Raw genomic sequence first — 27,809 nt, 5'->3', positions numbered from 1 at the left:
GCCACTCTCGCAAGGTGCCCAAATTGTATACAAAATGCTCGGACCGGTTCCAAGATACACTTTCTTAATTTAGTGATACCCATAACTATTCGTGTGACACTAAAATGTAATACAACAGTCTTATCGTATCATGTTTCGCAATGTCACTGGAATGCCAAATCACTCTTCATCTCTAACTAATACTTAAAATGATGATATATGCATATTATCTAACCATCTTAATCTATTTTTTGGTCGTTATCACTACTCTTACTCTATTGATCATTTGGCAACCAATGCCGTTTTGCCAACGCCGCATATCGCAGAAAACCGACACGTACTCCCCAAGCGGAACCCCGGACCCGTTCAAATTGTTACATTCAATCCGACCTAAGAATAAGTTGTGCCAAATTTTTGTGCCCAAGGCCCCAGCAGCTATCCCGCCATGACCCATACATGACCTTAGCTCATCACATGAGCGATTATAAAACGATAGATGATACAAGGTTTGGTTTGAACTTTGAACTTCGAATTTGAAATTCGAAATAGCGAACCGACTAAAGTGGGGCCCAAGACGCGGGAGGCGTTCAACAATAACAGCAGACGGGTCACAGCCACAGGACAGCTTCTTCTCTGGCACTGCTCTCTGATTTATTTATATGATCTTAACCTCCTGATTTTAATCGTTTTCGACCGTTAAACATCTTTATTTTGAGTTTGGACTCCAGATATTTCTTTATATTTTCCCGCCCAAACTCCACTTGGCAAGAACTCCGCTTTCCTCTTCTCCCTCTCCCTCCACTATATAAACTATCCGCTCCTCTTTTCCACATTCAGCCTGTTCAGTTCTGTTTCTGCATTTCCTTTTGTCTATCATCCGGCCATAAAGCATGGACTCCATTAAGGAACAATCTTCTGCTTCTGGTAACATCGCTACCCTAATTTTTATTATCTTTTTCTCTTTCCTTTTTCCCTTTTTTATATGCACTTGATCTGAAACATTCTCTGCTTTGAATTTCTCATCAAATACAGCAAGATCCAAACTTCGATATCCACTACGATCTTCGATTAAACCCAATGATGGTAAACCGGCCACGGCGGATGTGTCGTCCTCTTCTGCCTCTAAGAGGTTTTCTTTCCTTCCCCCTCTTCTTTGATCTGCTATTTTATTGCCTACGTAGTTCATCAACATACTTGATGTGATAGTGTTATTATGCGTCCGATCAAAAATTGGATGGTTATCGAAGTTTTGTCATGAATCACGCATATCTCTATTCTTTACCATTAGCAGTAGATTAATTCTTGAAGAAAATTATCCTCCGATATCTTTTGCTTTTAGTTTTTTTAATGAAGCACTGAAATGAAATTTCTGTAATTTTTCCACCAGCATCAAAGAGACATTACTAAAATTATCATTATTTCCAAATTCAAGAAAGCAAATCTGCAGGAATATCTCGTTTATTTATGAGCATTTTCTGTAGTTTGACAAGTGAAACTGCTGCAATGGTTAAATACAGATTTATGAGCCCCAACATTTATGAGCCCGCAGCATGGAACTACCACAATGGGTCCCCATGCCAGTTCTGGTGCTCATTCAGGTTGTTTTGAATCATTTCAACTTTTTTCCCCACCGTAAGCAGACTATTTTGCAGGAATAACACCGTGTAATTAACATCATTTGCTTTGCTTAATGACAATATTCTCGAAAGCCAGATTGAATATTGTAGGGTCACCTGGTCCTACTGGAAATAACTAGGACTGAAGGCGTTAATTAGGCAGCTTATTATCTCTTGGACACCTCGATTTAATCTCCAATTAAATCTAGTCGTATGCATATTATTTTTATTTAAGCTTCTTCTAACCAAATGCTACTTGTTGTTGATAATAATATGATAAAAGTTCTAAATCTGGATATTTTGATAGAGAAATCAAAGAAATTAAGCTAGTAATACAAGTTTAGAAAATGTTTTGTAATGTTCGGAATCTGTTTCCAAGTTTCAGGACGGAATGAGACTAATTGGAAGGAGGAAATGCTTTTTCCTCTTTACATATTGTATTTTCTAAGAATACTTCTAGAAACATATTTCGGTAGTTTAATAGTTATTATCAATTAAAAAAATGACCAAAATGTAGGGTTGAATTCGTATCAAGTTAACACCATTGCAAGTTGAATGCACTACTTTGTCCATGTGCATATTTCTTCCTAATCTGAGCTCTCACACCCTTCAGGGCAAGCAACCATATTTTAATGGAAATACATATTTAACCGATGTTGAACGACATTTCATATTTTCAGGGGGAGGCCTGCGACGAATGTAAGCAAAAGCGTTAGTGTTCTTGATCTCTCCGGAAAGGACAAGTATGCCAAGCCACCTAGAAGGCTCTCTATTCCTGCCAAGTCTACTGCCAGCCCGCTTCCAAGACCAGCTGGCACCATAACTCCAATATCCGAAAATAGAGCAAAGAGGCCAGCCAATGGTCAACGGAAGAGTGAAACACCGGTTTCTGATGCATCCAAATCACTGAACCGCCGGAAATTCAGTGTTTTATCCTCAGCATCATATTGGTTATCGCAGATTAAGCTCTCTGAATCTGCTTCTAAGCACTCCATTTCACTTGGATTCTTTAAGCTTGGCCTAGAGGCTGGATGTGAGGTACGTTTGATGAATATCTGCCTAGACGAATCTCACATGTGTAGATAAATAACCACATTTTGATGCACCATGTGCTAAATATTGTTTCATTTAGTAGACATGTCCTCGAATCTGCATTTGTGCTTCATGAAGTATGTCTATGCATGGCAAGTATACATTTCGAAACTTGAATCATACACGAAGTGAAGATAACCCCAGTTAGTTGACTGTCCTGTATCACACTCAGCTCTTTGTCTTTGATTGAATACATTTTGATTTTTGTTTAATACATTCAGTTCTTAAATGCATTTGCTTGGGTAATCAAATACCTATTATCTGTACACATTTATACATAAGCATAGGTATAAATATGTACCTATACCTACTGATTGATTGATTGGCCGTTTGAATAGCTAAATGAACTAGGAGAACAATAACAGTAGTAGCTATGGTCTCCCTTGTTATCCTTTATATAATAAGTGCATGATGTTAACTCTCAGATGTCTATACTTGTTTTAGATAGTCTTATGCATATCGAAAAGTGAAAGAACAAAAAACTAATTTAACCGTTTATGATTTTGTGTCCAACTTGCAGCCTCTGCAGCGATTGCGGGAAGAGCTGAAAGCCTATGTACGTCGACACAACCTTGGAGAACTTGAAGAACTTGCAAAAGAATTGCTTAAAAGCTATAACATCATGGAAGATTTAGAGCAGTTGCAGATTTCAGAGACCATTTCTCAAGTGCCAGAAGAGAGTTCTCGATCCTCTGATGAAGATGTTCATAGCTATGCTTCTAGTACAGAACCTAGGAAATTAAGGCTGAAGTCCTTGAACTCTGAAAGTACTCAAGCTGCCAAAGTAAAAGAAACTGGCAAGGACGGTTCTCTTAAAAAAAATGCTGCTACCAAGAACAGGGTATCGTTGAATAGAAATTCCACAAATGTGAAATCTGTTGCAGATATTGGTAGTGACAACATGCAAAAGAAATCTCAGAGGCTAAGTGGGCAATCATCTAAGAAGGAAAAGGATATCAAGAATCAAGGAAAGACCGCTTCTGGTGAAAAAGGTAAAGTAGAAGACAATTATTTCTTGTTAGCATCTGGATTTACACTCTTAAGCACATAATATAGATGCTTGTCAAATGGTAGTTACACTGCCAGTGCTGAAGTTGCACTAGCTGAATCTGGATGATTTCTGAGCATATGAGATGCTTAATCTTTTTGTGGCATCCTTTCCATTGTTAGACAGAAAGTAAATTTGGATGGATGAAATCATCCAGTTGTGATGATGCAGGGCCCTTATCCTTGTGATAAGTGATAACATTGGGCCCTTATTTGCTTGCTTTGCCCCACTCTATGTGCACATCAGTTCATATTTGTGCTTGAGACAGAACTGTTTTGCATTTTTAGATTGGCTTTTGAATCATGGCTGTTTGGATTTGCTCGCTGACCTGCTTAAGATGGTGGTGACAATGATGATTAATCAATCAATTTGGGTAATAATTTTTACTTCTTTTCTTTTTCCAGCCCTTTTTGGACCTATCGGCGGCGTTGAGGAGACATCGCAAGAAGACAAAGAAAACATGGTAAAGTGACCAATTTTCAAATATGTGGTAATAAAAAACCCTCTAGACTGCAAACTGTGAAGGAGTTGTGCAAATTAGAAGTTTGCTCAAACCCTTTAGACTCAGAATCATAAACATGTGCCAGGTGATCCGTTTGTTTCTCACATGGTGAACAAACTCTAGGGCTTCCTATGGACCTAGGGGTTGGGCTTCCTATGGACCTAGGGATTGGTGAACCTATGTCGTTTTCTATGACCAATCTGAGTCCTTGCCATTCAGCATGTGATCTGGATTTCTCGGCACAGGTCTCCTTCAAAGTCGGATCACATGGTCAACAGCCAGGGGCCATGGTCTTAGAAGAAGCATCAAGTTCACATGAGGAACAGATAGGACTCACCATACTTATCATAGGATTCATAGCTTAGCATATATGATTGTTCTACCTGTATTTGATATCATCATTAATAAATCTGCAAATTTCTTTTTGTATTTACTCTATGTATTTTGCATGGCTCTAATATTTAATTCCGTTGTCTTTGTAGGATGCAGAACAACACATGGAGGAGATCAGCTTGAGTGAAGTAGCATAGAAACTGCATTAGAAAACTTGAGTTAATACAAAAGATTGTCTTTTCTTAATGGGAGTTTGTCTTCAGGTTTTTATAGTGGGGACTTTTCCTTTGTAAAGAAAGAGTTGGGTTAAAGTATTCAGCTTTGGGTGTGAATTGTGAAAGCCAATTTTCTTCCTTTTTTCATTCTTTTTTGTTGGTGGATAAATCAGTATTATTTTGCTTTTGTTTACCATACTTCTGGTGTGGTTGCACATTTATGGCATTGTTAAATATATATTATTTTGTCTGTTTTAGTCAATAATTGTGATTCTGTTGGCTATGGTCTTGTGTGTGCAATCATAATAAGTTAGGTTAATCTCTATCTATAATGCCGAGTTGAACCATATGGAGAGGTTTGGTGAGTTTTCAACATCGGTTGAAACTGACTTGAGTGATTTATTGTCAACAGAATGACGTACTGATACAAACAATGTTATGTGACAATCGATAACATTCCTTGAAGAAGCACGGAGAGAATAGAATCAACTCGATATTAGATTTGGGAGGGCATTCTGATTCTACAAACAAAATGTCCTGATGCGAATAGTAGATCGTCATTCATTCTTTGTCCCATACGAAGAAAGGGTTGCCAATATGAGTGTTGAACCGCCTCAGTCTTGTCTTTACACGAAGCTGACCCTCGAAGTCGTTGCCATTTAACAGTCACAATCTTAAGTCGAGATTCACTGTAGCTTGTAGTGAGAAGTTGGTTGTCCCGAAACAACACAATTTCGATATTGTCCATCATATTCATCTGTTACACGGTACAAGAGCAGTGCAGATCAGAATCAGATAGTGCTCACCGAGTGTGCTTCCAAGGATGTGGCTACTGGATCCGGACCTCGGACACACGTACTTGTACAAGCCTACAACTATACAAGGGTGTAGCTCTCGCTCGCGAATGGACACGATTCCCGCGATAGGGGATGGAGATTATTTTGGCGGGGTGAGACGGGTTTGGGGATTGAGGTTCCTGCCCCGCTTTGACTCGATTAGGTGATTATATATAATTTAAAACTTTTATTTATTTTAAGTAAAAATATTATTATTTAAAAATTTTTGGAGATTCAAATTCCCATAAAAAAACTCATTGCCGTTGAGAATCAAGGACGAAAATAGGGTTAATTTCAAAGTCGAGGATGGAAACGGGCAGTATGACCCCGCCCCGAACCTGCCCGCTTATTGTTCCTGTTCTTGAAAGAGCTTACCAAGGAATAGCCGGATCCTTGGCTGAAAATCAGGTGGAATAAGCTGGAACCTAGGCCGAAGTAGTGGGGTTAGGTCGGACCCAATTATTAAATGAAGGGATCCAAAGCGGTAGGTTTCAGGTTTGGCCGGTTTAAATGTCTCCTTCTCCTCCATATTCCCCTTCCCCATCTTTTTTTTTTTCTAATTTCTTATCATAAAAAATAAATTATAAAATATAAAAATTATAAAACGACTGATCTGTTCGATTGGTCTAGTCGTCCATTATTTTATTCTTCCAAGTCTTCTTTATTTATTAAATGATAGCTAAGCACAGTTCTACGCCATAAAAAAACACCTCCCAATATACTGAAGAGTGAAGTCACAGTAATGTTTACATAGCGGTTAAGAGTTCCATTATATATATGCCGGGTCCCGGATTATTCAAACCGTTGGATGAAGCAGTAAATTTGTCAAAATATTCGAGACATCGAAGCACATAGATTGAGCATGCATGCACACATGACATGCTGCCTGTGATTGTCCTATTCATACGCTTTCACAGTTCACTTGCGAAAAAATAAAGCAAGAAAGGAGGGGGGGGGGGGGGATTAGGTACATTCCTCATCCTCAGCCAATCATGAATCATCCATCCGTTCTTACCTGCCCCACCACAACGACATCAGTTCACTCGCTTACACAGATTTTCTTTTTTATTTTTAAATATTTCATGCATATATCCGAATATATTTTACAAATGCATGCCAGTTGCCATACATGTTGGTTGACTGTGTAGTCCAACTTCAACTTCAACGCATAACTTATAACTTCACCGACACAATTTCCCGTAAAGCCACCCAAGTTCAGTGTCGTACACGTACATTCCATCTACACTGTCAATGCATCAACTAATCACTTCATTGGATGGCTTTGATCATATTATACCATACCTATCGCTTTGATCTTCGAGCTGCGGAGCGTGGACTACCGGAAAGGGACTACGTATTTAGCCGTTTCTGTAAGATTGAATCAATTCAAGGGTATTCAAACCTTTTGTTATTCCCTTAAAATAAGAAAAACCTTCCCCCTCAGGTTTCTGACAATCATAAAAACCTCTCTTCAAATTTCTCTGAACTTTTGGAACACTCGAAAAAGCCTCTTTTTCATCACGAACCCTGACAGAAAAGCATTTGATTGATGCATTATTTTTTCAAAATACTTATTTTTACGTATTATTAAAATAATTTTAAAAGAAACATTAATTTGTTATAACTTATTTATCGTCCTCTTTCTCTTTTAATCTATCACCATCGAAATTCCTATCAAGAAAAAAAGAAAAGAAAAAGAAAAACGGAAAGCAAATGAAATTGGACGTTTATTGCGACCTGCAAAGCATTTACAATAACTGCATTTACAACAACTACGATAGCTGGAAAGCAAATGGGTTATTAAGTTAAATATTTATTTTATCTTACAAATTCTGACCCTGGGTTAAATTTACAGGTATAAAATATTATTGGAGTAGGTACCAGTTCAAAATTGATGCTAATTTACGGACGTATATTAGTGCATAAAGTGTGAGTTGTTTTTATAGGTTTGCAGTAAAAATCAGATATCTGCATTTAGCCAGTTCATTCTTTTCCGTTTTGTTTAAGTCAGTAATTAATGGGAGGTTTTTATTAAAATAAAAGTTGAGGAGAGGTTTTCATGATTGTCACAATCCTAAGAGGAGGGCTTTATATTTTACCCTAAACTAAAAAAAGAGTGCCACACCCGACACCACAGGCCCCTCGTCATCGTCGTTCATTAATTTATGAATTTAAACCCCGAAACGCTGAAAGCATTTCACGGAATCCACGTGCTGGCGTGGGGGTGGGTGTCATGTTGCTTTGAACTTCGAGATACCCGCCCGTGGCCGTGGATCCCGAAACGTCAGTTCAACGGCGGCCGAGCACTGGAAATCAACGATTTTGGAAATCCGATAGCTATTTGATACGATGGATTGCGATCCATAGGATCATGACTCTTTTTTTTTTTCTTTTCTCTTTTCAATTTTCATAAGCATAAATAAGTAAATAAGCAATGAAAATTATAGATTCTCTCCTTCGTCTGTACTTGGTTACTACACTTCTCTTTGCATGGTCCACTCCTTTTGATCAGCCAGCACTCCTGTATAATTCATTCATCTTCAAATTCCAATCATGTAAAATTGAAATTGACCAAAAGCTTGTTCAATGATGAGAGTGAGAGTCTCTTATTCTTTCCTGTTCTACTTTGATATATAATTTCTGCAAATATAAACTCAAAATCTCAAATCACCCTCCATAGACCATACTCAATAGCTCCCTTCTTTTGATCATAGACTGAGACTCTCTGCTAGAAAGAAAAGGGTAGCTTTCCATTTTATAGAGAACATTTGCCGATTTCTGACAAAAAAACAGATATTGGAAATTTCTCCTCTTCTCTTCTTCAACAGTTTCTCAGTGTCAGATTTTATGAGAAGTACAGTGCAATTCATACTTGCTGTTTTTCCCATAAATGGCAGTAATTGCTATTGTTCTGAATTCTGATGATTCTGTTCCAGCTACAGCTAGTCAGTCTCTTTCGGTATCTTAAAACAAGTGGTAAATCATAAATGAAGCTGGGCTTTTCTCATCTCTTTCCCTTGCTGAGCTTTGGAATGACTAGAGTTGTGTTTTGACTCCTTTGAACAATGGAGGCGACGACTCGCTGTTCATACTGTATATTCTTTGCAATCCTCATTTTGGCTCTGCTTCCTCCTCCCTCCGTTGCGCAATTGTCGCCATTTGAAAATCGAATCCTTTTTCGAGTCCAACAGCTTCTGGAGTTTCCACCTGCGTTCCAAGGATGGAATAATTGGACCAACTTCTGCTACCTTCCTCCATCGCCATCTCTCACAATTGTCTGCTCAGGTAACCATGTAACTGAATTAACTGTCATTGGGAACAGAAGCTCTCCTTCTGTCAACCCAAAACCGGCCTCAGGGAGGAACTCCGGTTTTTCCGTTTCTGAGCAAACTCTATCTCAGAGCTTCTCAATTGATTCATTCTTCACCATCCTTACCAAGCTTGCTAGCTTGAAGGTGTTGACGCTTGTGTCGCTGGGAATATGGGGTCCACTACCCCCCAAGATCAATCGTTTCCGGTCTCTTCAAGTCCTGAACATAAGCTCCAATTTCATATACGGACAGATTCCTCCGTCAATTTCCACCTTCAAGAACCTCAGCAGTCTTGTTTTGGCTGATAATTTGTTCAATGGAACGGTCCCAGATCTCACCAGTTTAGCGGTTCTGGAAGAACTGGATCTGAGTGGCAATCTTCTCGGACCCCAATTTCCCTCTCTGGGGAACAAGCTCGTGACCATTATACTGAAGAACAACACGTTTCAGTCTGAAATTCGTCTCGACTTCAAGAAATTTGATGCGCTGCAGCGGTTAGACATCTCTTCCAATCAATTAAAGGGGCCCATTCCCACTGCTCTGTTTTCTATGCGATCAATCCAGTATCTCAATCTGGCCAGAAATAAATTGACAGGAGCCCTTCCGACGACTATTTCTTGCAGCGACAAACTTGGTTTTGTGGATCTTTCCAACAACCTCCTGACGGGAAAATTGTCGTCGTGCATAGGATCTAACTCTTCGAACCGCGTTGTGCTCTACTCCTGGAATTGTTTATCCAGTGGGAACTCGAATTATCAGCACCCCACCTCCTTTTGCGACCAGGAAGCGTTGGCTGTAAAACCCACCACAACTCCGAAAACAAAGCACCATTCGAGCAGCAAGTTAGGCCTCATACTAGGAATTGGCGGGGGTATTGTGGGTGGTGTGATCGCATTGGGCTTGTTACTTCTTGTGATCTTTAGGATGACAAGATCAAGGAAGCATGGAACCAGCAGATTCAACAAACATATGGTCAATAAACCTTCTGCTGCGGATACAAGTAAGACCTTCCTTCTCTGTTTCTATGGATTATCAATTGCAGAGGATTAATCAGTCTTTCACCTAAATTAGTTCCTCAAAGTATCTCCAATATTAATATAACTTTTTGATCATCATGGAGTCTTTGTTGCTTGGTTTAATCTTATTGTGAGATTAAATTTCGTTAATAAAGCGAAAAAAAAATGTTCTTTGACAGGGTATGTATCCCACACAATGAGATTGGGAGCACTTGAGCTCCCACCATATCATGAATTCACCATGGAGGAGATTGAAGAAGCAACGAATAACTTCGACCAAACAAATTTATTGGGCCAAGGATCATATGGACAGGTAAGACAGAAAGTCTTCATCATGGGTTTTAGAATGAAAAAGAAAAAGAAAGATGAAACATCTTCTGGTATACGTCATGATTTTGGTCTCATAGTATGCATAAGCATTGTGGATATTAAGCAATTTTACAGAACTTTTATGTCAAGTAAGTTGTACTCAACTGGTTTAGTGCCAACTCCTCCAGTCACATTTGATGATAGGACCTTAAATCTTGACACTGCAAGTACTCGGGGAAATAGAATATGATTTTCACTGATTGTGTGTTCAAAAACTTTAGGGTTGAGTTTGGTTACCAGATAAGTTGAATTGTGGTATTTGGCCACCAGTTGTTATTAGCTACTTTGGTTCTCACACTACTTAATCAAGAAAAATGATAACAGGGATCGGATTGTCTGTTATTGGGAGCTTTGGCAATGTCAAGTCCATCAGTCATGAATAACCCATATTACCGGTTATTAAGAAGAAGCATTTACTTCACAGATAAATCATAACAATAATGCACTAATGGAATAGTGGTAGATGTAGTATGTCTAGTCCTCTATGAATCCCTCAAACTCAAACCAAATGATTTTCATGTTTTCAGCTTTACAAAGGTTGGCTCAGAGAAGGTTCTGCAGTTGCAGTGCGATGCTTAAAACTAAAGGACAAGCATTCACCTCAGAGCTTACTGCAGCACATGGAAGTGATTTCAAAGCTAAGGCATCGGCACTTGGTTGGAATTCTTGGACATTGCATTGTTACATTTCAGGATCACCCCAATGCAGCAAACACTTTGTTTCTTGTTCTGGAACATATTTCAAATGGGGCATTAAGGAGTCATCTAACTGGTAAAACAAACAGATATTATTGGTTCAGATTTCTCAAATATTAGTTTCATTAAACAAACAAATTCAATACCTCATCTATCTTTGATCTCATTTGCAGACTGGAGAAGGCGGGAAACATTAAAATGGCCACAGAGAATGGCTATTAATATAGGTGTTGCCAGGGGAATACAGTTCTTGCATACAGGAATTTCACCTGGCATTTTTGGGAATGATCTGAAGATTGAGAATATTTTGCTGGATGATAATTTCACACCAAAAATTAGTAGCTATAATCTGCCACTGCCGGCTCGAGTGAGTTCAAATTAAGCTAAACTTCAATATGTTATATACGTCTTTGGTCTAAAGTATATCTATAAGGGTCTACATTTTTCATTAAGCCTCCTCTCTCTTTATTGGGTGTCCAGGTAGGTTCACAAGACCCTTCCAATAGAGATTTTCTCGGTAATATTGGGAGGTAAATTATTCTTCCTTCTCTTTCTTTCTTTTTCTGTTGTTTCTCTTTTAAACAGTTCTAAAGAAGGTTCCTCTGATCTTGCTCACAAATGGTTTATAACTATGTTGTGGCCTGTGGCTGTGGTAATATTAGTGTCATGGATTCTGCTGTAACTTTAGAGGCATGGAAATTTGGTATATTGAGTCTCCAAGATGCAATTACACAGTGTCTGAGTGTATACAAGCAAAAAGATCAAGTTATGATCATGCAAATTTGTAAGCCCAACTGGACATTGCTTTTAATTTAACTTTGTTTTCTTATGAAAGTTCCATATATATATTTTTTTTGCAGTGCTGAACATGCAGAGAAAGATGATATTTATCAGCTTGGTGCTATTATAGTAGAAGTAATTACGGGTAAACAAATCACATCCCAAAATGAACTGGACGTGATAAGACTTCAGGTACAAATACCTTTTTCCACTATCCAAATTCTAGACAAAATTTGTCCATAAAATTGAAATGTTTCTAATTCCTTCCTGCCTATACTGACTCAAGCATCTGGTTAATTGCCCCAGAGCTTCAAAAGGGTCGATTATTTTCTATATCATGGAACTTCAAATTTTTTACATCTAGTTAATTGTTCTGTTTTATTTACTGTAAATACTTGTTTTGGTTTACAGCTAGAGAAGGGCTTAACAGAAGCCCCAGCAAAGCTCCGAGCAGTTACAGATCCTGCCATTCGAGGCACATTTGCTTATGAATCATTAAGAACCGCAGTTGAAATTACCATCAAATGTCTATCTAAAGACCCTAGACAGCGGCCATCAATAGAAGATGTTCTCTGGAATTTGCAGTATTCAGTTCAAGTTCAGGACGGATGGGCCACTAGTGGAAACCTCAGCGGCAAAATCAGTGGAAACCTTAGTGGGAACCTTAGCGGAAGCATCAGTACATACAGACCTTGATTAATTTCCTCTTCCCCACTGTGCAGTCACTATTTATTAGTAGATCTTATTGTTATAAATTTCTTTTTTTCTGTACATTTGAAGCTTATCATATATCCTGTAAGTCAATAAGGCATACTCTTTCACGTTATTATTTTCCCAGTTGGCCTAAACTTGTACCGATACAACTATTTTTTTCTTTGATAATTAAAATTTAAAAGACTAAAGCACTAACAGAAGGAGGAAACAAACTATTCAGTACATGGAGGTCTAGCCCAAGAAACAGAATCTTCATCAGAGAACTTAGCTAACTAAGACAATCTACGGAGTATGGGCTGCCCTATTCATCAATCTAGGGAAAAAAAAAAAAAAACTAAACTGAACAACATTAAAGGCTGTACCGTTACAACTTGGTACAACAATAAAGCTGTTTTAAATATAATAATTGTTTATACTTAATAAATATCTTAATTAAGAAGGAAACCTACATATGATATAGCTAGAAAGTCCATCTTGTGAAGGTTGATAGCTTTTAGACTGCACCAACCAAAACCAGGCTTAGATCGATGTCTAACTTCCCTGTTGCATGCCCAGAACCCAGGTTAATTTCTGATGGCAGAAGTCCCATACAAAAAGCATTTAGGTGCATGTGGACCAGAGCGGTGTTATTCCCTCCAGTGCCAATCCCGAACTTGTTTCACAAAAACCTCCAGTTGCCATCTGGAGGGACGATACGGCCAATTATCCAGGCCAAAAGTGTAATGAACATCTTATCTTAGAGTTAGAGATGAGGTATATTCAATATATTCATCAATCATCACTATAGAGAACTGCGTCCTCTCTGGGTTTGCAGATAAGGTTGGTATGACACTGGCAGCTCACATCACACAATTTGTTCCTAGCAAGACCCACAAACCACATAGCATATATGCCACCACTTGGATGGAGCATAGCCAACAACCGCACTAGAATGCCATTTGACAACTGAGACTGAGAAAGCACATGCAGCAATAATACATGCACTTTATTATGGACTGAAAGGAACAAAACCACAAGGCCGATGGCCAGGGGCCCCGTGCGAGTCTCCCTGCATCATACCAACTCATCCACAATTCCCACCAAAGGAACAAATTAATGAGAAAGAAAAAAAAAGAAGAAAACGCTAGAATCGTCGGTTTCAGACCTGGATGGAGTCTTTAAACATGTATCATGTATCAGACGCATGGTAGGCCATAGTTAGGTTAAGATTTATGTAACTCAAAGCTGCCTCTCTGTCTATCACTAGCCTTCTAACAGAATGTAGGTTCCAGCTAGATGATATTGATATTTGATAGATCCATGCATGCATTTTGCCTGACAGAGTGTAAGCAAGTTTCAGTTACGTATAAGTGAGAGGAGAAGGATTCAATTAAGTAGGTACTAGGTAGAAAAGTAGGTCCTATTACATTTATTCAATAAATATTTTGTATTTATGTGATTATAAAATCGAGAAAATTATTAATGAGGGCGTTTATAATATATAGGCATCATTAGTAGGGGCGGCAATTTTTCATCCAACCCTTGAATCTGCCTAATCCACCCAGTATTTAACCTGCCCAACCCGTTCATTTACTTGATGGGTTGTGTAATTAACCCGTCACCCAATTCACTCATTTAAATGGGTTGGGTTGGGTTGTGGATAACCATTGGATTAACCATTATGGATATTAGTATTAATTTTTTAGCAATTTTTTATTTTCTTCATTTGAATTAAATAATTTGTAATTAATGCATTAATTTTCTATTAATTATTGACTAAATTTAATTTTGTCTTGAATCGACATATTTCGCCCAACATAAATCTAAATCAATTTGACCAAAATCCGGATCAATTCAATGCGATTTGACCCGATCCAAGTCGACCTGAATCCAAAATAGACCTTGGGTTAAAGCAGGTTTGGGTTGAACCCAACCCATTTAATTTTATATAATTGGGCCATTAATGGGTTGGCGGGTTAAATGGATTGGGTTGAAACTCAACCGAAACCAAACCCAACCCAATCCGCCCAATTGCCACCACTAGCCATTAGGCACCCATATTAGCAAAGTGTCAATAAATGCTTTCTCGTTTCAAGAAGCTCCAAAATAAAATTTTATGAAACAAGAGAAGTGCATAGAAATCAATGTTCGCTTTTATAGAGATACAATTAATGAAGCTTTGCTGATGGAATGCCTATGTGACACCATTCACCCTTGCTGACTTCTATTCTTTGCCACGTTTTGCTCACGGCCTATTTTTCAGACAAGAATGAAATCAATATTATAATAAGTTAGAATGGGATTTAATTCCCTAGGGAGGGGAAGGAATGGTCAGGGAGGGGAAGGAATGTTCATTCCTTAAAATGAGGAATGCCAATCCATCAGGAATGGGAATAAAATTTTAATTCCACCCAATCAAACAATTAAAATTAAAATGACCCGTTCCAAATCCCTATTCCCACAAATCAAATAATCCCTTAAATGCCGATTTCCCCTATAAAAATTATACAAGTTGAGGCAATGTCTGAATTCTGAAACCAGCCATTGTCTCGGACTAGGGCCACTCCAACCCGAACCGACAAAATGAAATAGAATAGTCACCGAACTCCACCTCCACCTTATGTGACGAGTTGCCCAGCCCGGTGTCTATAACTTTGTCTTCGGTCAAACTGAAATTTAAATAATTCATTAACTTGAGTTGAGCCAGGACTGATACATACACAACTTTGGCCGTTAACATAACATTTAAAGTCACGTGCCACTTCGAACGTTTCAAGATCTCAAAACTACCCTTCTCATTATTTTTTAATAAGGTGGGCTATTTGAGTCTCTTTCTCTACTTTGTCATCTTTTTTCGTTTGAGCAAATAACAGAGCAACATCTCCACCTGTGCGAATCGAGAACACAACCCATGGCAACAGCTGGTCCTGTTTCCCCCATTTCTTTCTTCCTCCAACCCGGAAACCTCTAAAACACTGAAAGGAGAATAACCACCACCAGTCATTACTCATTACTCTCTCTCTCTCTCCATCCCTAGCCAGCACAACCTGTCAGCTGGTGCGTGTGTGTACTGTGTATGAGAGAATCAGGGTGATTTACGTCTGAAGTCTGAAGGTAAAAGAAGAACAGTGACAATCGGTTATCACGTTGAAAAAACATGGAGCATTTTAAAAAATTTGAGTATATTTTTAAAAGCTCAAGGGATTGATTATCACATTGAAAGCTCAGACCCTCAAGTCTTTACCACAAAGTACATGGTAGCCATCTGTAATTTTCCCCTTATTTTAGTTTAGTTTCAAGGGAGGTAGACAGGTAGGCCGGACCAAGCACATAGTAATATTGAGATATTTACAAATATAGCCCTTGCAAGTATAGGGGTCATATTCATGTGATGAAATAGGTTACATTTGATAACCTAATTAATTTAACCAGGTTCAGGTTGGAGGCTTGGAGCACAGTTTCATATTGAGTAAAGCTTGGAGCTACAGGGCTAGGAACCGGGATACTCGAGTTGTGGGAAATACATCTACCGGCTACCACCTGGCAAACCTTCAGAGCTACAGCTAAGTCTTTCAGTGCATGGCAGCATGCTGGTATAGTGATATTTTAGCCAAGCTGTTCAAAAGCCGCCCCAGGCCCCCAGCTGAGACACCCTCGACTCTAGGTTCTAGGGATTGAGAAAAATACAATGTAAACTATCATTGCCAGGTTTCCCCATAAATCGACATAATGACCTAATATTCATTCCCAAAGGAAAACAAACAAACAATGTAATCGAGTCAGAGGGTGCTTGCAGTACAATGGTTTACGAGTGTCAATATCACTTGTGACATTTCTCAAACTTCCAGAAGCATCCAAAACACCCTACCAGGAAATATCAATCAGCTGTCCAGCTCTGTTCAACAATTTCACGTACTCTCCTGTTATATTCACGCTTGTTCTCACTAAACATACGCGCAGCTTCTGAGTTTGCAGGTGAGTTTGGATTTGGATCACAAAGCAACGACTGCAATCAAAAGCAATCACACTTAGTAATTTTCATACGGAATGCTGTAAGAAGCAGAATGTATAACTGACTTTACATGATCTTGAACCAATGCTAATACTAAAAAAAATAAAACTTGTGGTTGAAACTTCTGGTAGCACAGCTGTTAAAGGTCCCAATTTTTTTTTACTAGTAATTAGCCATAACAAGCATTGAACTCAACCATGCCACCTAATAGATCTGAGATAACTAAACCACTTTACTAGACAACTATAGCAAACCAGTGTATTCCCAACATTGTGCCTTCAATCTAATAACTCGTCATTCAACCAAATAAATTGAAATACTGCAAAGATGAATATCGAGTAATGGCAGACCTTTATGTGCTTTCTATTTAATTCAAGAATACTTTCAGAATTTTCTCCATTAAGGATAGAAAATAATCCAGTTTGAGATGCTGGTAACACAAATACACATCGGCACATCATACATACCATTTCTGCATCATTAGAAAATGCAGGCTAAACACCTTAACAAACCATCTGAAAAGATGACGGAAGAAATGGAGTTGATTCATGATACAAGGATGAATGGGACAAATACACAGGATGCACCACAGACACAATTCATGAGCCGCAAAGGGGTTGTTTTGTACTCTTCAAGCATTATGGCCCTCAAGGTGGATTATAGTTGATTGCCCAATATATCCAAGACAAAGTTATCACAGAATGGTTCCTTGTAGCTTTAGCAGAAAAAGGAAAAGAGGAAGTGTCCTCATAAAATCAAGACAAGTTATTACAGAACGCATCTATGCACCACCGATATGCTATACAATGGTGCTGGAAAGAACACATCTAATGCCAAGTCCTTTTTTCTTGTACCCAATACTCTTCTAATAAATTACTCTAGTCCCTTTCAAACTGCAAGGGCATTAGTAGAGGAAGAACAACCCCATATTTGGAAAGTCAACTAAAACAACATAGATAACCTGCCCATCATAATATTAATATTCCACTCATCCCAAACGAGTCTCAATTCCCAGAACACTCACCTAGTAAAATAGGGAACCCAACCCACTACCATGTTAAAAATGATAGGAGGAAGACCATGATAAGAAGTAATGGATGCCACCAGGGGAGGAGTTTATTAAGCTGAATTTTGATGGAAATAGCCAAGGAAATCCAGGACCTTGAGGCATAGGAGGAGTGCTGAGAAACAAAGACAGTAGCATTATATTTTCGTACTCAGGTCCTGCGGGTGTGGGATACTCTTTAAGGGCCGAATTACTTGCTGCTGTACAAGGAATCCAGCTTGCAAATCAGCTAGGCATAGAGCATCTGATTATTGAAGGAGATTCCCAGGTGATAGTGGGTTTAAGGGTCGAATTACTTGCTGCTGTACAAGGAATCCAGCTTGCAAATCAGCTAGACATAGAGCATCTGATTTTTGAAGGGAATTCCAAGGTGATAGTGAGTTGGCTGAAGGATCCGGACACTGTGATCTGGGGTGATAGTGGGTTTAAGGGTCGAATTACTTGCTGCTGTACAAGGAATCCAGCTTGCAAATCAGCTAGACATAGAGCATCTGATTTTTGAAGGGGATTCCCAGGTGATAGTGGGTTGGTTGAAGGATCCGGACACTGTGATCTGGGGTTTTAGAGATCTTCTCAAAAAGGTTAAATGGCTAACAAAGAATATGACAATCAGAGTTCAGTGGGTAGGTAGATCAGCAAACTCAATGGCTGATTCACTTGCAAAACAGGGGGTTCTTCAGGCTACTTTATTTTGGGCTTCTGTGTAATTTCTATTGTACTTATAATTCTGTAACTAGTTTTAAAGGAAAGGTTGCATCTCGTACCTTTCCATGGGTTGCATGTAACTCTTATTTGCTGGTTTAATAAAATATTACTCATTTATAAAAAAAAAAGACCATGATAAGAAGTTCATATCCCTAATAATAATATTGTCATCTCTGAATTCCTTGAAGGCAACAACCAACAAGCCATTTGATGACTTAATCAATTACAAAAAAATTCTTTTCAATTCCTTCTACCCTTTAACCTCTGAAAGCTACATATTGATGTTTTGGTGTCTTGAACAAAAGGCCAACCATGTTGATGCAGGAGCTGGAGAGTCAAAATTGGGATTTTGTGAAATTTTATGTATTTCTGTATTTTTGGACAGTAGGGTATTTTTGTCATTTTTACAATTTTATGTAGGGAACAATGATAGGGTTTAATTTGTCTAGTTTCAGAGTCATTGCATAAGTAGTATTAGAGTTATTGAGTCTTCTTTGAATTGAAATAGGATATGACAACTTAGTTTGAGTCCTACTAGGATTATTGAGTCTAACAGTTTGACTCCTAGGATTATTATGAGTTTAGAGTCTATGAATATGTATGGACGTTTTACACAAAGGCAATGAATTATATTGAGTTTTTCTTCAGCTTATGCCTAGAGTGATTCTAGGCACCCTGTAGTGATTCCAGGTATTTTCTCTCTTATTCCTCCAAGAAGCCATTACAGCCATTGACAGCCATAAAACTCTGATCAAGAAGACCATTCAACATTCTCTAAGGACTAGAACTGAACTTGTCCTACATCTCATGTTCTGAATTTTTTACCACAGAAATAATAGAACAAAACCATTGCGCAATGTTTGTCCCCAGCTATCTGGGGTCTTGGGAGGGGTAGACTGAATATGGTCCTAACCTTTGGCATTTTTTTACACAAAGTGGTTCAGCCACTTTGCCACCCAACCACTGGGCTCAATTACCTTTTCTTTCTTTTTCTTTTTAATAAATGTGGGCTCAATTACCTCTGGACAGATGAGCAGTTCAAAGGAAGATCTAAGAGTGAAAATTTAACTGAGTATGTTTACTTTTCCATCTTCTTAAATAAGCAACTGGGCTCAATTACCTTTGTTAAACAACGAGTCCAGCTTGTCATTGTGCAGGAACAATTGCAAGTGACCTCTGGACAGATGATTGGTTCAAACGACGATCTAGCAGTGAAAATTCAACTAAGTTAACGATGTTTTCTTTTCCATCTTCTTTCTAAGTAAACAACCAGACCTTTTTGACAAGAAGAGTATATACTAGTCTTATCACAAAAAAAAAAAGAGGAAGCATGCCAGAAATAAGATGTAATATTTATCAAAAAATGGAATTAACCTATCCCAGCTTTCAATGAACTTCATAGGGGTAATTGCTTGGTGTAGTGGAAAAATCGCAGACTGGCAACACCCTCTTGTACTGCATTAGATAATAGTGTACAAGGTTGTTGTACTGCATTAGATGATTTTTAGTGTAAAATCCCATATCCAACACCTTTTCCAGAAATGTCCTTGTCATGTCTGGGTAACATAGGCAGCAATACCCTTGATGGAGAAACTCAAATCACTCTAAGTACTTTATGGCTCAAAGTGTATGGAAAGGTATTTCAAAGAGACACAGTAATTTCAATAAGGTTATTGTACTTAAACAATGGGATGACTCCCAGATCCTGTTGCAGACCGATAATTAGCACGTGCTTTTATTGGTACCTGTTCACTTTTATACATTGGCGACAGAAAATAGGCTATAACATGGACAATGTGCCAAGAAGCTCATTGTCCCTAGGTAGCTTCTACTACCTTTCCCGTCTGTCACCACCAGTTTGTATGCAATACTGAGGATCAGATTCCCTAGTAATCAATCCCCCACCAAATACAATCTATGCCTGTTTCTTCCTCGTTTGGCTAATGCAACAATTTTCTGATCTTTGTCTCCTTGAAGACTTCAAAACCTAAACCAATAAGCAATTTTTTATCCAATGATCCAATCAACACATTCTTCCACCCTTTCACTTCCAATTTTCCTAACAAAAAAACAGGGGCTCAGGCCCTTTATTTTCTAAATATTCTTCTCTTTCTTCTTTTCCTTCTCATGAATATGTTGACTTTCTATATTTTGATATAAAGTTTATACTTACTTGAGAAAGATTATTGATAATTACTAGTGAAAGATGATTGCTATTTGCTATAGAACCTAGAGAATTACCCTATAATTTAGGAGTTTTATTTAAGAAAACCCATCACCTAGGCGCCTAAGCAACAAGGTGCTCCACTGTTTCATAGCCTGGCCTTGGCATCTATAGTTTAATGACTTACCACCAACTTCAGCCCCTGCTGTGGTTGACTAGGCATTAATCGACTACTCAACTTAGTGGATGCTTAGTTATCCTAGGTGACCACATCATGAGGACTAGTTAGTGATGAAATCAGTCTGGCCCTCAAATGACTAGTCAACGCTTTGAAAACACTGATGAATAAAAGCCCATCAGCATGTCATACTTCTAATTCAACGCCTTGTCATTTTTAGCCTAACTAAAAGAGTTTGAATAGCACTTAATCAAAGCTCAAGAGTATGAATTCCAGACTTTTAGAGTGTAGCAGTGTACCATCTTCTTTTTATAAACAAACATTATATTACATTGATAGGCAAAATAAAAGCTCATGATAAGCCATCAGGCAAAGAATTCTTAATTAATTTCATTCCATGAGTTGAAAAAGAGTAATAAAATGCAGTGGACAGATGTAAGGAAGCAACAGACAACAAACGGAATAATCAATTGTACCTGGATTGATGTAAGTATAGCTGCTACATCATAAATTGGACTCCATTGGTTCTGTAGAATATCCAGACAAATACTCCCATCGGCATAAACTGGCAAAGTTCAAAAACCAAAAAGAAAAAAGTAAGAGGATGAATGGATAGAATGAACACCAAACTGTAGCCTTCATTAACCAATACAAGGTTATAAACTAATTTTACTACTGGAAATAGGGAGAATGAGACAGAAGAAGGGGAGAATGGGAAAGGAAGAAGGGAATGAGGAGGTGACAATATCAAGGAAAGAACATTGTGTTGGAACCCAAAATTGTTTTCTAATTTGGATTGTTAATAGTCCAGGATTTAAAGTAGAGATACGGGATACTCAAGTCTTCAAGAGTTTTCAAAAGTGTGCTGCTTCATTCAATATCATAAATAAAAGACCCAAGGATTTAAGACATGACAGGTGTATGATTACTGTATAAGGCACAACAGAGGTGTACACCTTATGCACACCTTTGCACCAGAGGTGTAAGCCTTGTGTGTATGCATGCCTCCCCCATTTGCCTCAAGGCTTTCCCCTTTTGCCTCACCTTGAAGTTGCGCATCAGGGCATACACCACTTGCACCTTCTAAGACATTTATTACAATTTCTAAATGTAATCCAAAATGAAAACTGCTGATAGCCCATTATCCTATTAGAGATTGCAAATGCATATGGCACCATTTTGCACTTCTTGCTCTCAACTTACTATTTGGATGGAACATTCGAGAAACAAATCGAACAGTTGGTGGCTTATTCGGATAATCCTCTGAAAACTGAAGGGTCAACTTAAACGTACCTGAAAGATTCAAACAACAGTTCAAAAGATATGGTCAAAGAAGTAAGATGCTACAGACTGAATAGAAATTAAAAAAGGAAGATGTATTACATATTTGCTATGACATTAGAATTTAACAATCATTAGCAGAAAAATAGATACATCAATCTATAAATTCAATAAAACCTTGAAACTTAAATTTATTATGGGAACACAAAGTAGGTCACACAGAAAACCCTGAACCTAAAAACTGTAAGTATCATTCAACAATATACTACAAGCAGACCCATTCAAGGGAATAATTCTAAGCACGATTCACAATTTCGACATTGATGGACATTTTTCCATGTAGAGGTGGAGATATTTCAGAGATATTTCACTAATTTCAATAAGATATTTGGAAAATAAAAAAAAGCAAGAAAATTTTCTAAAAACATGGAATTAGTTAATTAACCTTCAAGAAATCATTATAAGAAACATAGTTGCACATTTAAGGTTCAAAAAACCATAGCAAAGAACTGCATAAATCAAATAAAAGAAAATTAAGAGACTTTAATAGGTATCTTTGTCTCCCTTTTAGTCATTTAGCTATCTTCTCTTCATTAAATAATGCTAATTACTTGCCATTTTGTCTTTTTTGTTACTATATGTTTTGATTAGATTGATAATACTCTTTTGTAGTTATATGCATTTTTCTGTTTTTTGAAATAGTACGCCAATTATCTAATAACCAATTCCCCCCAATTGGTTCTTTTAGGAGCATTTAAAAAAACTATGATGATTAGAATGAAATATCAAAAAATAATAATAATATCAACAAATTTTAAACCTTAAATATATAATTATATAGTTTATCAATGAAATCTAACATATTACCAACATATTGGCAAAATGTCAAGAGATATTTGAAAAAAAAAAACAAAGGTTCCCACAAAAATTCATATTAACACCTAGCGAATTGGGGATATTTCGGGGAAATTTTACCAAATATCGTTGATAATGCAAATAATGGTTTTAAGATCACATGTATTGTAACACAAAGATGTTCCTTGTATTTCAAGCATGGGTTTTCACATGCAACTAACCTCCAATTCAACTCAACTATTCCTCATTCCAAAAACCCTGCTCCATCTCCCCACTGTGTCTGGTGTTTACACCCAATATAAACCAGATCTCTTACAGTAGAAAGTGCACCTCCAGAAGGACCAGAACTTAGAAACCTCACCAATATGGCACCATCTCACATACTGAATACAGAAAGATGCTCAAACACCTTATTGGTTGGTTTTCATCATCTGCAGAGAAGACCATTTACAGTACCTATGAGAACAAGTGACCTACTGCAAGCTGAGGGGTCTAGAAGATCTAAGGGCAGGCCAAAATGTATTTGAGTACCAACAATTTATCGCTGGATATGATACTGAACAGAGTTAATGGAATGGCGTAACAGGGTCCATGCAGCTCACAGCATCCATCGGGACAAGGCTTAGTTGCATTGAGTTGATTAGGAACAGGTAGCATTGGCACAACAGTTGGGTTGCTCCATTGTAACCTGGGTGACCATGACCAGGGTTCAAATCTTGGAATATGTGCAGGGGTAAGGCTGCATACATCTGTCCCCCCCAGACCCTGCATTGGCGGGAACCTTGTGCAATGGGCTGTCCTTTTTTAAACCAACCACGTATATTATTAAATTAATTCCTGGTTGAAGACTGCTTTGAATCAGTGAATGGTGAGATAATTTGGGGCCCTGCTTTCAGAAGAAATCTCAATGGTTGGGAATTTGGTCCACTAACTGAGCTACTAAGTCACATTCATGGTTTCAAGCCCAACCCAGTCTGATGATGAAAGAATCTGGTCTTGGGAGACCTCTGGTAAATACTCTTCTCAAACCTTCTACAACAACCTTGTGGTTGGTGAGGATGGAAACTTCCCTTGGACTGTAATCTGGAATTCCCATGCACCCTCAGAAGTTGCCTTCCTGGTTTGGACTGCAGCACTTGATCAATGCCTAACTACAGATCGACTGCTCAGAAGGGAGATGCATCTTCCTAGTATTTGTTGCTCCTTCTGCAATGAGGTCCCTGAATCCTCTAATCACATTGTCATCCACTGCAGTTTTTCTCATCAGCTTTCGGAAATGGCTTTATCTTGCTTTGGTGTTCTTGTCTGCCCCTTTCAGTCCTTCAGGTTCTACAAGGGTGGACTCTCAAGGGTTTGAATGTAAGGGGCAAGCAGCTTTGGAGGATTTTCCAGCTGCTATCCTGGGGGCTCTTTGGAAGGAAAGGAACAGCCGGATTTTTCTACAATAATTATAGTGATGTAGCTTCAGTCAAGAACAAAGTTATAGGTTTTCTGTATTCTTGGTTAAGTGTACAAATGACTTTTATTGGTGTCCAGATTTTGTCTTTTTTGCAAGCTAGACCGTTTTTTAACTGATTTCTCAGGTCTTTTTGTATAATCCCGGTGTACAGGCTCTCATTGTACATGGGCTGATGTAATAAATTCTCTTTCTTTTGCAATATAATGCCTAACCTTCTTCAAAAAAATTATTTAATTAATGCCACCTCTGAGGAGTTCATAGGAAAGGTTGAAACATGCTATCCAAGGAGAATTATGACTTAAAATGTTTCCAGAATATAAAAAATAACAAAGGTATTTATCAACTGAAAGAAAGCCACCATATGTGAGAAAAATTAATAAAAAGAAATGATCCATCTACCGGATGGTTTAGCATCTTCTTCAAGTTAAATTTGGGGTTAAAAGATTGACTCACCTCCATCCCAAGGAGTATCATCAGGGCTGAAATACAAAACCAAAAAAAATGCATAACCAACCAAACTAAGATAAGAAAGAGGAAAGTAACAAAAGAAAAAAAAAAGCATCTTTACTTCATACTTACCCAAATATAACAGCATTCCAAAGCATTATATTATTGTCTTGAGGTGCACCACTGATGCCTGCAGGAGGATCTTGCTGCAGCCTCTTGAAATCCCTCATCAATCTCTTCCTTGCAGGAGTCGACATCCTCACCGCCTATGGTATTCAACCAAAAACAAACATACTAATTTCAGAAACTGGCTTCTCTAAAATAGAAAACTAAAGCAAAAATAAATAGATAGTTTAGGCTGTGTTTGGAAACGATGCAAATGTGTAGAGTGTAAAACGATCCATATAAATTGCAAACATGGGCTAATTTTGTATTGACCAATTTACCTTCTTACCAAACAGACTTTTAGCTGCAATGGATGTTAACATGAATTCCAATAAAGCATATGCCTTTTTTTATCAAAAGCCCACTTGAATGCAAATTTTCTATTGATCTACTTTTGCATCTTATTATCAATGTAAATATGCATTGGAAAATGTGTTTTCTGTCATTTGTCAATGCATAAATTTAATGTTGCCAAACACAAGCAAAGGTGAACCAGAGTGTAAATTTACCCTGAACCGGGATTTACACTCCATTTGCATCGTTTCCAAACGCAGCCTTATGTAAAAAGTTTACAAAAGTTGTACTCAATCATTCCAAATTACATTAAGAAAAACATAAGAATGGTGTATAAACTAAATTCTGATCGCAGACATAAATATATATGCAACAAGATCATAATTGAATCGCTTAAAATTTGCAGAGGACATTGCTAGTTTGCTACCTAGAAACCTAGATATAGAATCTTTAAAGCATAAGCTCAATTTTGTATAACGTCCCAAGTATCAGAATTGTAACATTGACCAATGTAATTGGCCCATGAAAATAAAAGAAAATATTATATAACATGGATTTCTCTGCATAAACCATAATTTCAACTTATTTTCAACTTTGAAAAGTAACAGAAATTGGATTGGAGCCATTCAATCCAAAGGAAAAGAAGATTCCTCGCATCTCAAATGCCTTCGATCCATATTTTCAGGACTATTCTGGTAATATGCATCACAATCAGAAAACCGAGATCCACAACACGAGCTTCATCCCCAAACTGAATTAAACAATAATAGAAACAAAGCCAGGCATATAGTTTATTCACAGAGCTTCAGATGGAAAATGAATAGTTCTCTCTTTTTTCTTAGATAATGTTTTCCATATTAATTAAAATAACTGCAGAACCAAATCAAGCGAAATCAAAGTAGAACAAACAACAAGAGCAATGAAAATAAAGAACAAACAAATCAAAGAAATGTCTCACACGTGAGCAAACGCGGCGAGAAGCTTTGACTCTTCGAGAGTTTCAGAGTATCTACGAAAGCTAGGGTTTTCTTCTACGTATAAAATCTAGGGTTTCCGACTGAAAAAGGATGATATATAGGAAAAAGAAGGGAGAGGATCAGAGGAAGATCTCCATAGCGGACGATCGACGCAGAGGAGTGGAGAGAGTTAGGGTTTGGTGATTCATGGAGATGTGGTTGGCTTTTCTTGGTCAGCCGTCCCCATCTCTTAGTCCCATTGGCAATGCATCCCTTGCCTTTGCCACTGCCACCCCTCTGTTTTTTCTGCCAGCTGAATATTCTGATGACGACACTCGCCCCTTCAAATACAATTTTTCATGTATATGCCTACGTATATATTCTCCTCGCCCCCGCCGTAGTTATGTACTACTATAATACCATCGGGGATCGTGCGAAGTACTAGATTTATATAAATAATAGAAAAATGTCGTTTACTAAATTATCTCTGGATATATAAAAATCTATCTTATATAGTTAAAATTTTAATAAAGCATCACTTATAATTTGTAATGAATTTAATTAATCTTATATTAGATGACAGTGTTTATCTTAATGTTCATTTAAATAAATTTAATCAAAAGAAAATAAAAATAAAAATACAATTTTTGCCCTTTATAAGATATAGACAACCACTCTATTGGCTACATTTGGTTAATTTTATTTTTTCTACAAAAGAAAGTGTTAAGGGTATTTTTGGAATAAAAAATCATGGGCCTAATGGCAAAATAAACACTACTTAATGAAAAGTCGATTAAGTAAATAAGTTATAAAATATATGGGATGTTTTAATAAAATGAAAACTATAAGATATGTTTAAGTAAATATGTAAAACTATAAGATGTGTTAATAAATGACCCTAATAGAACCACATAAGAGTATACAATTGTTTTATATTTTTAGCTTTTTAAATAATTAACAATTACTCATATTTTATATACTACTTTTAATAATTTTTTTTATAATACAAAAATAACAATAATTATTTTCAATTAGGTTTATTCATCAAATTGATGAAATCGACCAATTCGATCAACTCAACTTGAGTTGGTCGATTTTCTAGTATTTTAGGTTGGATTTGGTTCAAAGATTTTCCAATTTGACCAAGTTGGATCAATTTCACTTTGGCCATTTGTAAACCAACCAAAATCGAGCGACCTAACCATGGATATATATTAATATTTTATATTTTAAATATAATTTTTAATATGAAAAAGTGGGAAATTTCCCATATTTCTTAGTCTAAAATGTTTTATATCATAAATCTATTTTTTAATAATTGCACTATAATTTTTAAAATTAAATATAAATTTTAAGTTTAAATCTTTTGAATTGACTGACCAAACCAAAAAATCGACCCAAACCGATACAACTTGAGTGGGTCAGTTTTCACAAAAAAGGTTAGTCAGCTTTAGCTGACAACTCCCCAACCTGACCAGGTCAATTTGGTTGGTCAAATAGCCAAAGACCGAACCGAACCAACTCATGAACACTCATAATTTCAGCTAAATTAATAGTCTCATTTCTAATAAATAACAATGGTTTAATCTCCAATAATTATTGAAAATTTATAGCAAAAATACACAATTATTGAAAATATATTGATAATGAATAATTACTTAAATACAATAAATATTAATTTTGGTATATATAATTATATAATAAATATAGATTAAGATGATAAATTTATTATTAATAAATAT

At 37.3% G+C, this 27,809-nt stretch overlaps 3 protein-coding genes across 5 annotated transcripts; 2 read left to right on the top strand and 1 right to left on the bottom strand.

The window, feature by feature from the left end:
• Positions 1-412: 412 nt before the first annotated feature.
• On the top strand, positions 413-5,047 carry LOC148863081 (microtubule-associated futsch-like protein). Of its 2 annotated transcripts, none has more exons than XM_088980288.1 (6): positions 413-903; positions 1,012-1,108; positions 2,276-2,633; positions 3,208-3,679; positions 4,140-4,198; positions 4,720-5,047. In XM_088980288.1, the coding sequence occupies exons 1-6, from the start codon at positions 870-872 to the stop codon at positions 4,765-4,767; spliced, it is 1,068 nt and encodes a 355-aa protein (XP_088836414.1). In that variant the 5' UTR covers positions 413-869; the 3' UTR covers positions 4,768-5,047. The 2 variants fall into 2 exon arrangements, with proteins under 2 accessions (XP_088836414.1, XP_088836415.1); XM_088980289.1 differs by having other exon boundaries at positions 665-903; positions 4,727-5,047.
• A 2,936-nt stretch (positions 5,048-7,983) lies between these two features.
• LOC148863080 (putative LRR receptor-like serine/threonine-protein kinase At1g14390) lies at positions 7,984-12,640 on the top strand. Of its 2 annotated transcripts, XR_016110408.1 has the most exons (8): positions 7,984-9,932; positions 10,128-10,261; positions 10,845-11,088; positions 11,186-11,379; positions 11,493-11,542; positions 11,675-11,796; positions 11,873-11,984; positions 12,204-12,640. XR_016110408.1 is itself a non-coding variant. In XM_088979974.1 (7 exons), exons 1-7 carry the CDS (start codon positions 8,687-8,689, stop codon positions 12,486-12,488), a joined length of 2,265 nt encoding a protein of 754 aa, XP_088836100.1. In that variant the 5' UTR covers positions 7,984-8,686; the 3' UTR covers positions 12,489-12,640. The 2 variants fall into 2 exon arrangements, 1 of the variants encoding a protein (XP_088836100.1); XM_088979974.1 differs by lacking the exon at positions 11,675-11,796.
• Positions 12,641-16,159: 3,519 nt separating this feature from the next.
• LOC148863079 (ubiquitin-conjugating enzyme E2 2) lies at positions 16,160-26,455 on the bottom strand. The gene is made up of 6 exons (XM_088975971.1): positions 26,072-26,455; positions 24,785-24,918; positions 24,659-24,684; positions 21,814-21,903; positions 21,087-21,175; positions 16,160-16,491 (listed from the first exon to the last, which is right to left on the bottom strand). Exons 2-6 carry the CDS (start codon positions 24,907-24,909, stop codon positions 16,363-16,365), a joined length of 459 nt encoding a protein of 152 aa, XP_088832097.1. The 5' UTR covers positions 24,910-24,918; positions 26,072-26,455; the 3' UTR covers positions 16,160-16,362.
• Between the last annotated feature and the right edge of the window lie 1,354 nt (positions 26,456-27,809).

This window comes from Nelumbo lutea, chromosome 3, assembly GCF_056320005.1.
Source record: "Nelumbo lutea isolate HS-2025 chromosome 3, American lotus-T2T, whole genome shotgun sequence".
NCBI classification, from domain to species: domain Eukaryota; kingdom Viridiplantae; phylum Streptophyta; class Magnoliopsida; order Proteales; family Nelumbonaceae; genus Nelumbo; species Nelumbo lutea.
Note: the sequence above shows the minus strand (reverse complement) of the source record. Positions and strands in the feature narration are given on the sequence as shown.

What these genes read in the sequence shown, in the direction of transcription:
- LOC148863081 (XM_088980288.1), top strand. Translation starts at nt 870, where the DNA reads ATGGACTCCATTAAGGAACAATCTTCTGCTTCTG. An exon ending in GCCTAGAGGCTGGATGTGAG is followed by an intron (nt 2,634 to 3,207) that starts GTACGTTTGATG and finishes TCCAACTTGCAG; the next exon opens with CCTCTGCAGCGATTGCGGGA. An exon ending in GACCGCTTCTGGTGAAAAAG is followed by an intron (nt 3,680 to 4,139) that starts GTAAAGTAGAAG and finishes TTCTTTTTCCAG; the next exon opens with CCCTTTTTGGACCTATCGGC.
- LOC148863080 (XM_088979974.1), top strand. Translation starts at nt 8,687, where the DNA reads ATGGAGGCGACGACTCGCTGTTCATACTGTATATTCTTTGCAATCCTC. An exon ending in ACCTTCTGCTGCGGATACAA is followed by an intron (nt 9,933 to 10,127) that starts GTAAGACCTTCC and finishes GTTCTTTGACAG; the next exon opens with GGTATGTATCCCACACAATG. An exon ending in ATTAAGGAGTCATCTAACTG is followed by an intron (nt 11,089 to 11,185) that starts GTAAAACAAACA and finishes TCTCATTTGCAG; the next exon opens with ACTGGAGAAGGCGGGAAACA.
- LOC148863079 (XM_088975971.1), bottom strand. Translation starts at nt 24,909, where the DNA reads ATGTCGACTCCTGCAAGGAAGAGATTGATGAGGGATTTCAAGAGGCTG. An exon ending in TGGAATGCTGTTATATTTGG is followed by an intron (nt 24,685 to 24,784) that starts GTAAGTATGAAG and finishes TTTGTATTTCAG; the next exon opens with CCCTGATGATACTCCTTGGG. An exon ending in CTATACTTACATCAATCCAG is followed by an intron (nt 16,492 to 21,086) that starts GTACAATTGATT and finishes TTTTGATTGCAG; the next exon opens with TCGTTGCTTTGTGATCCAAA.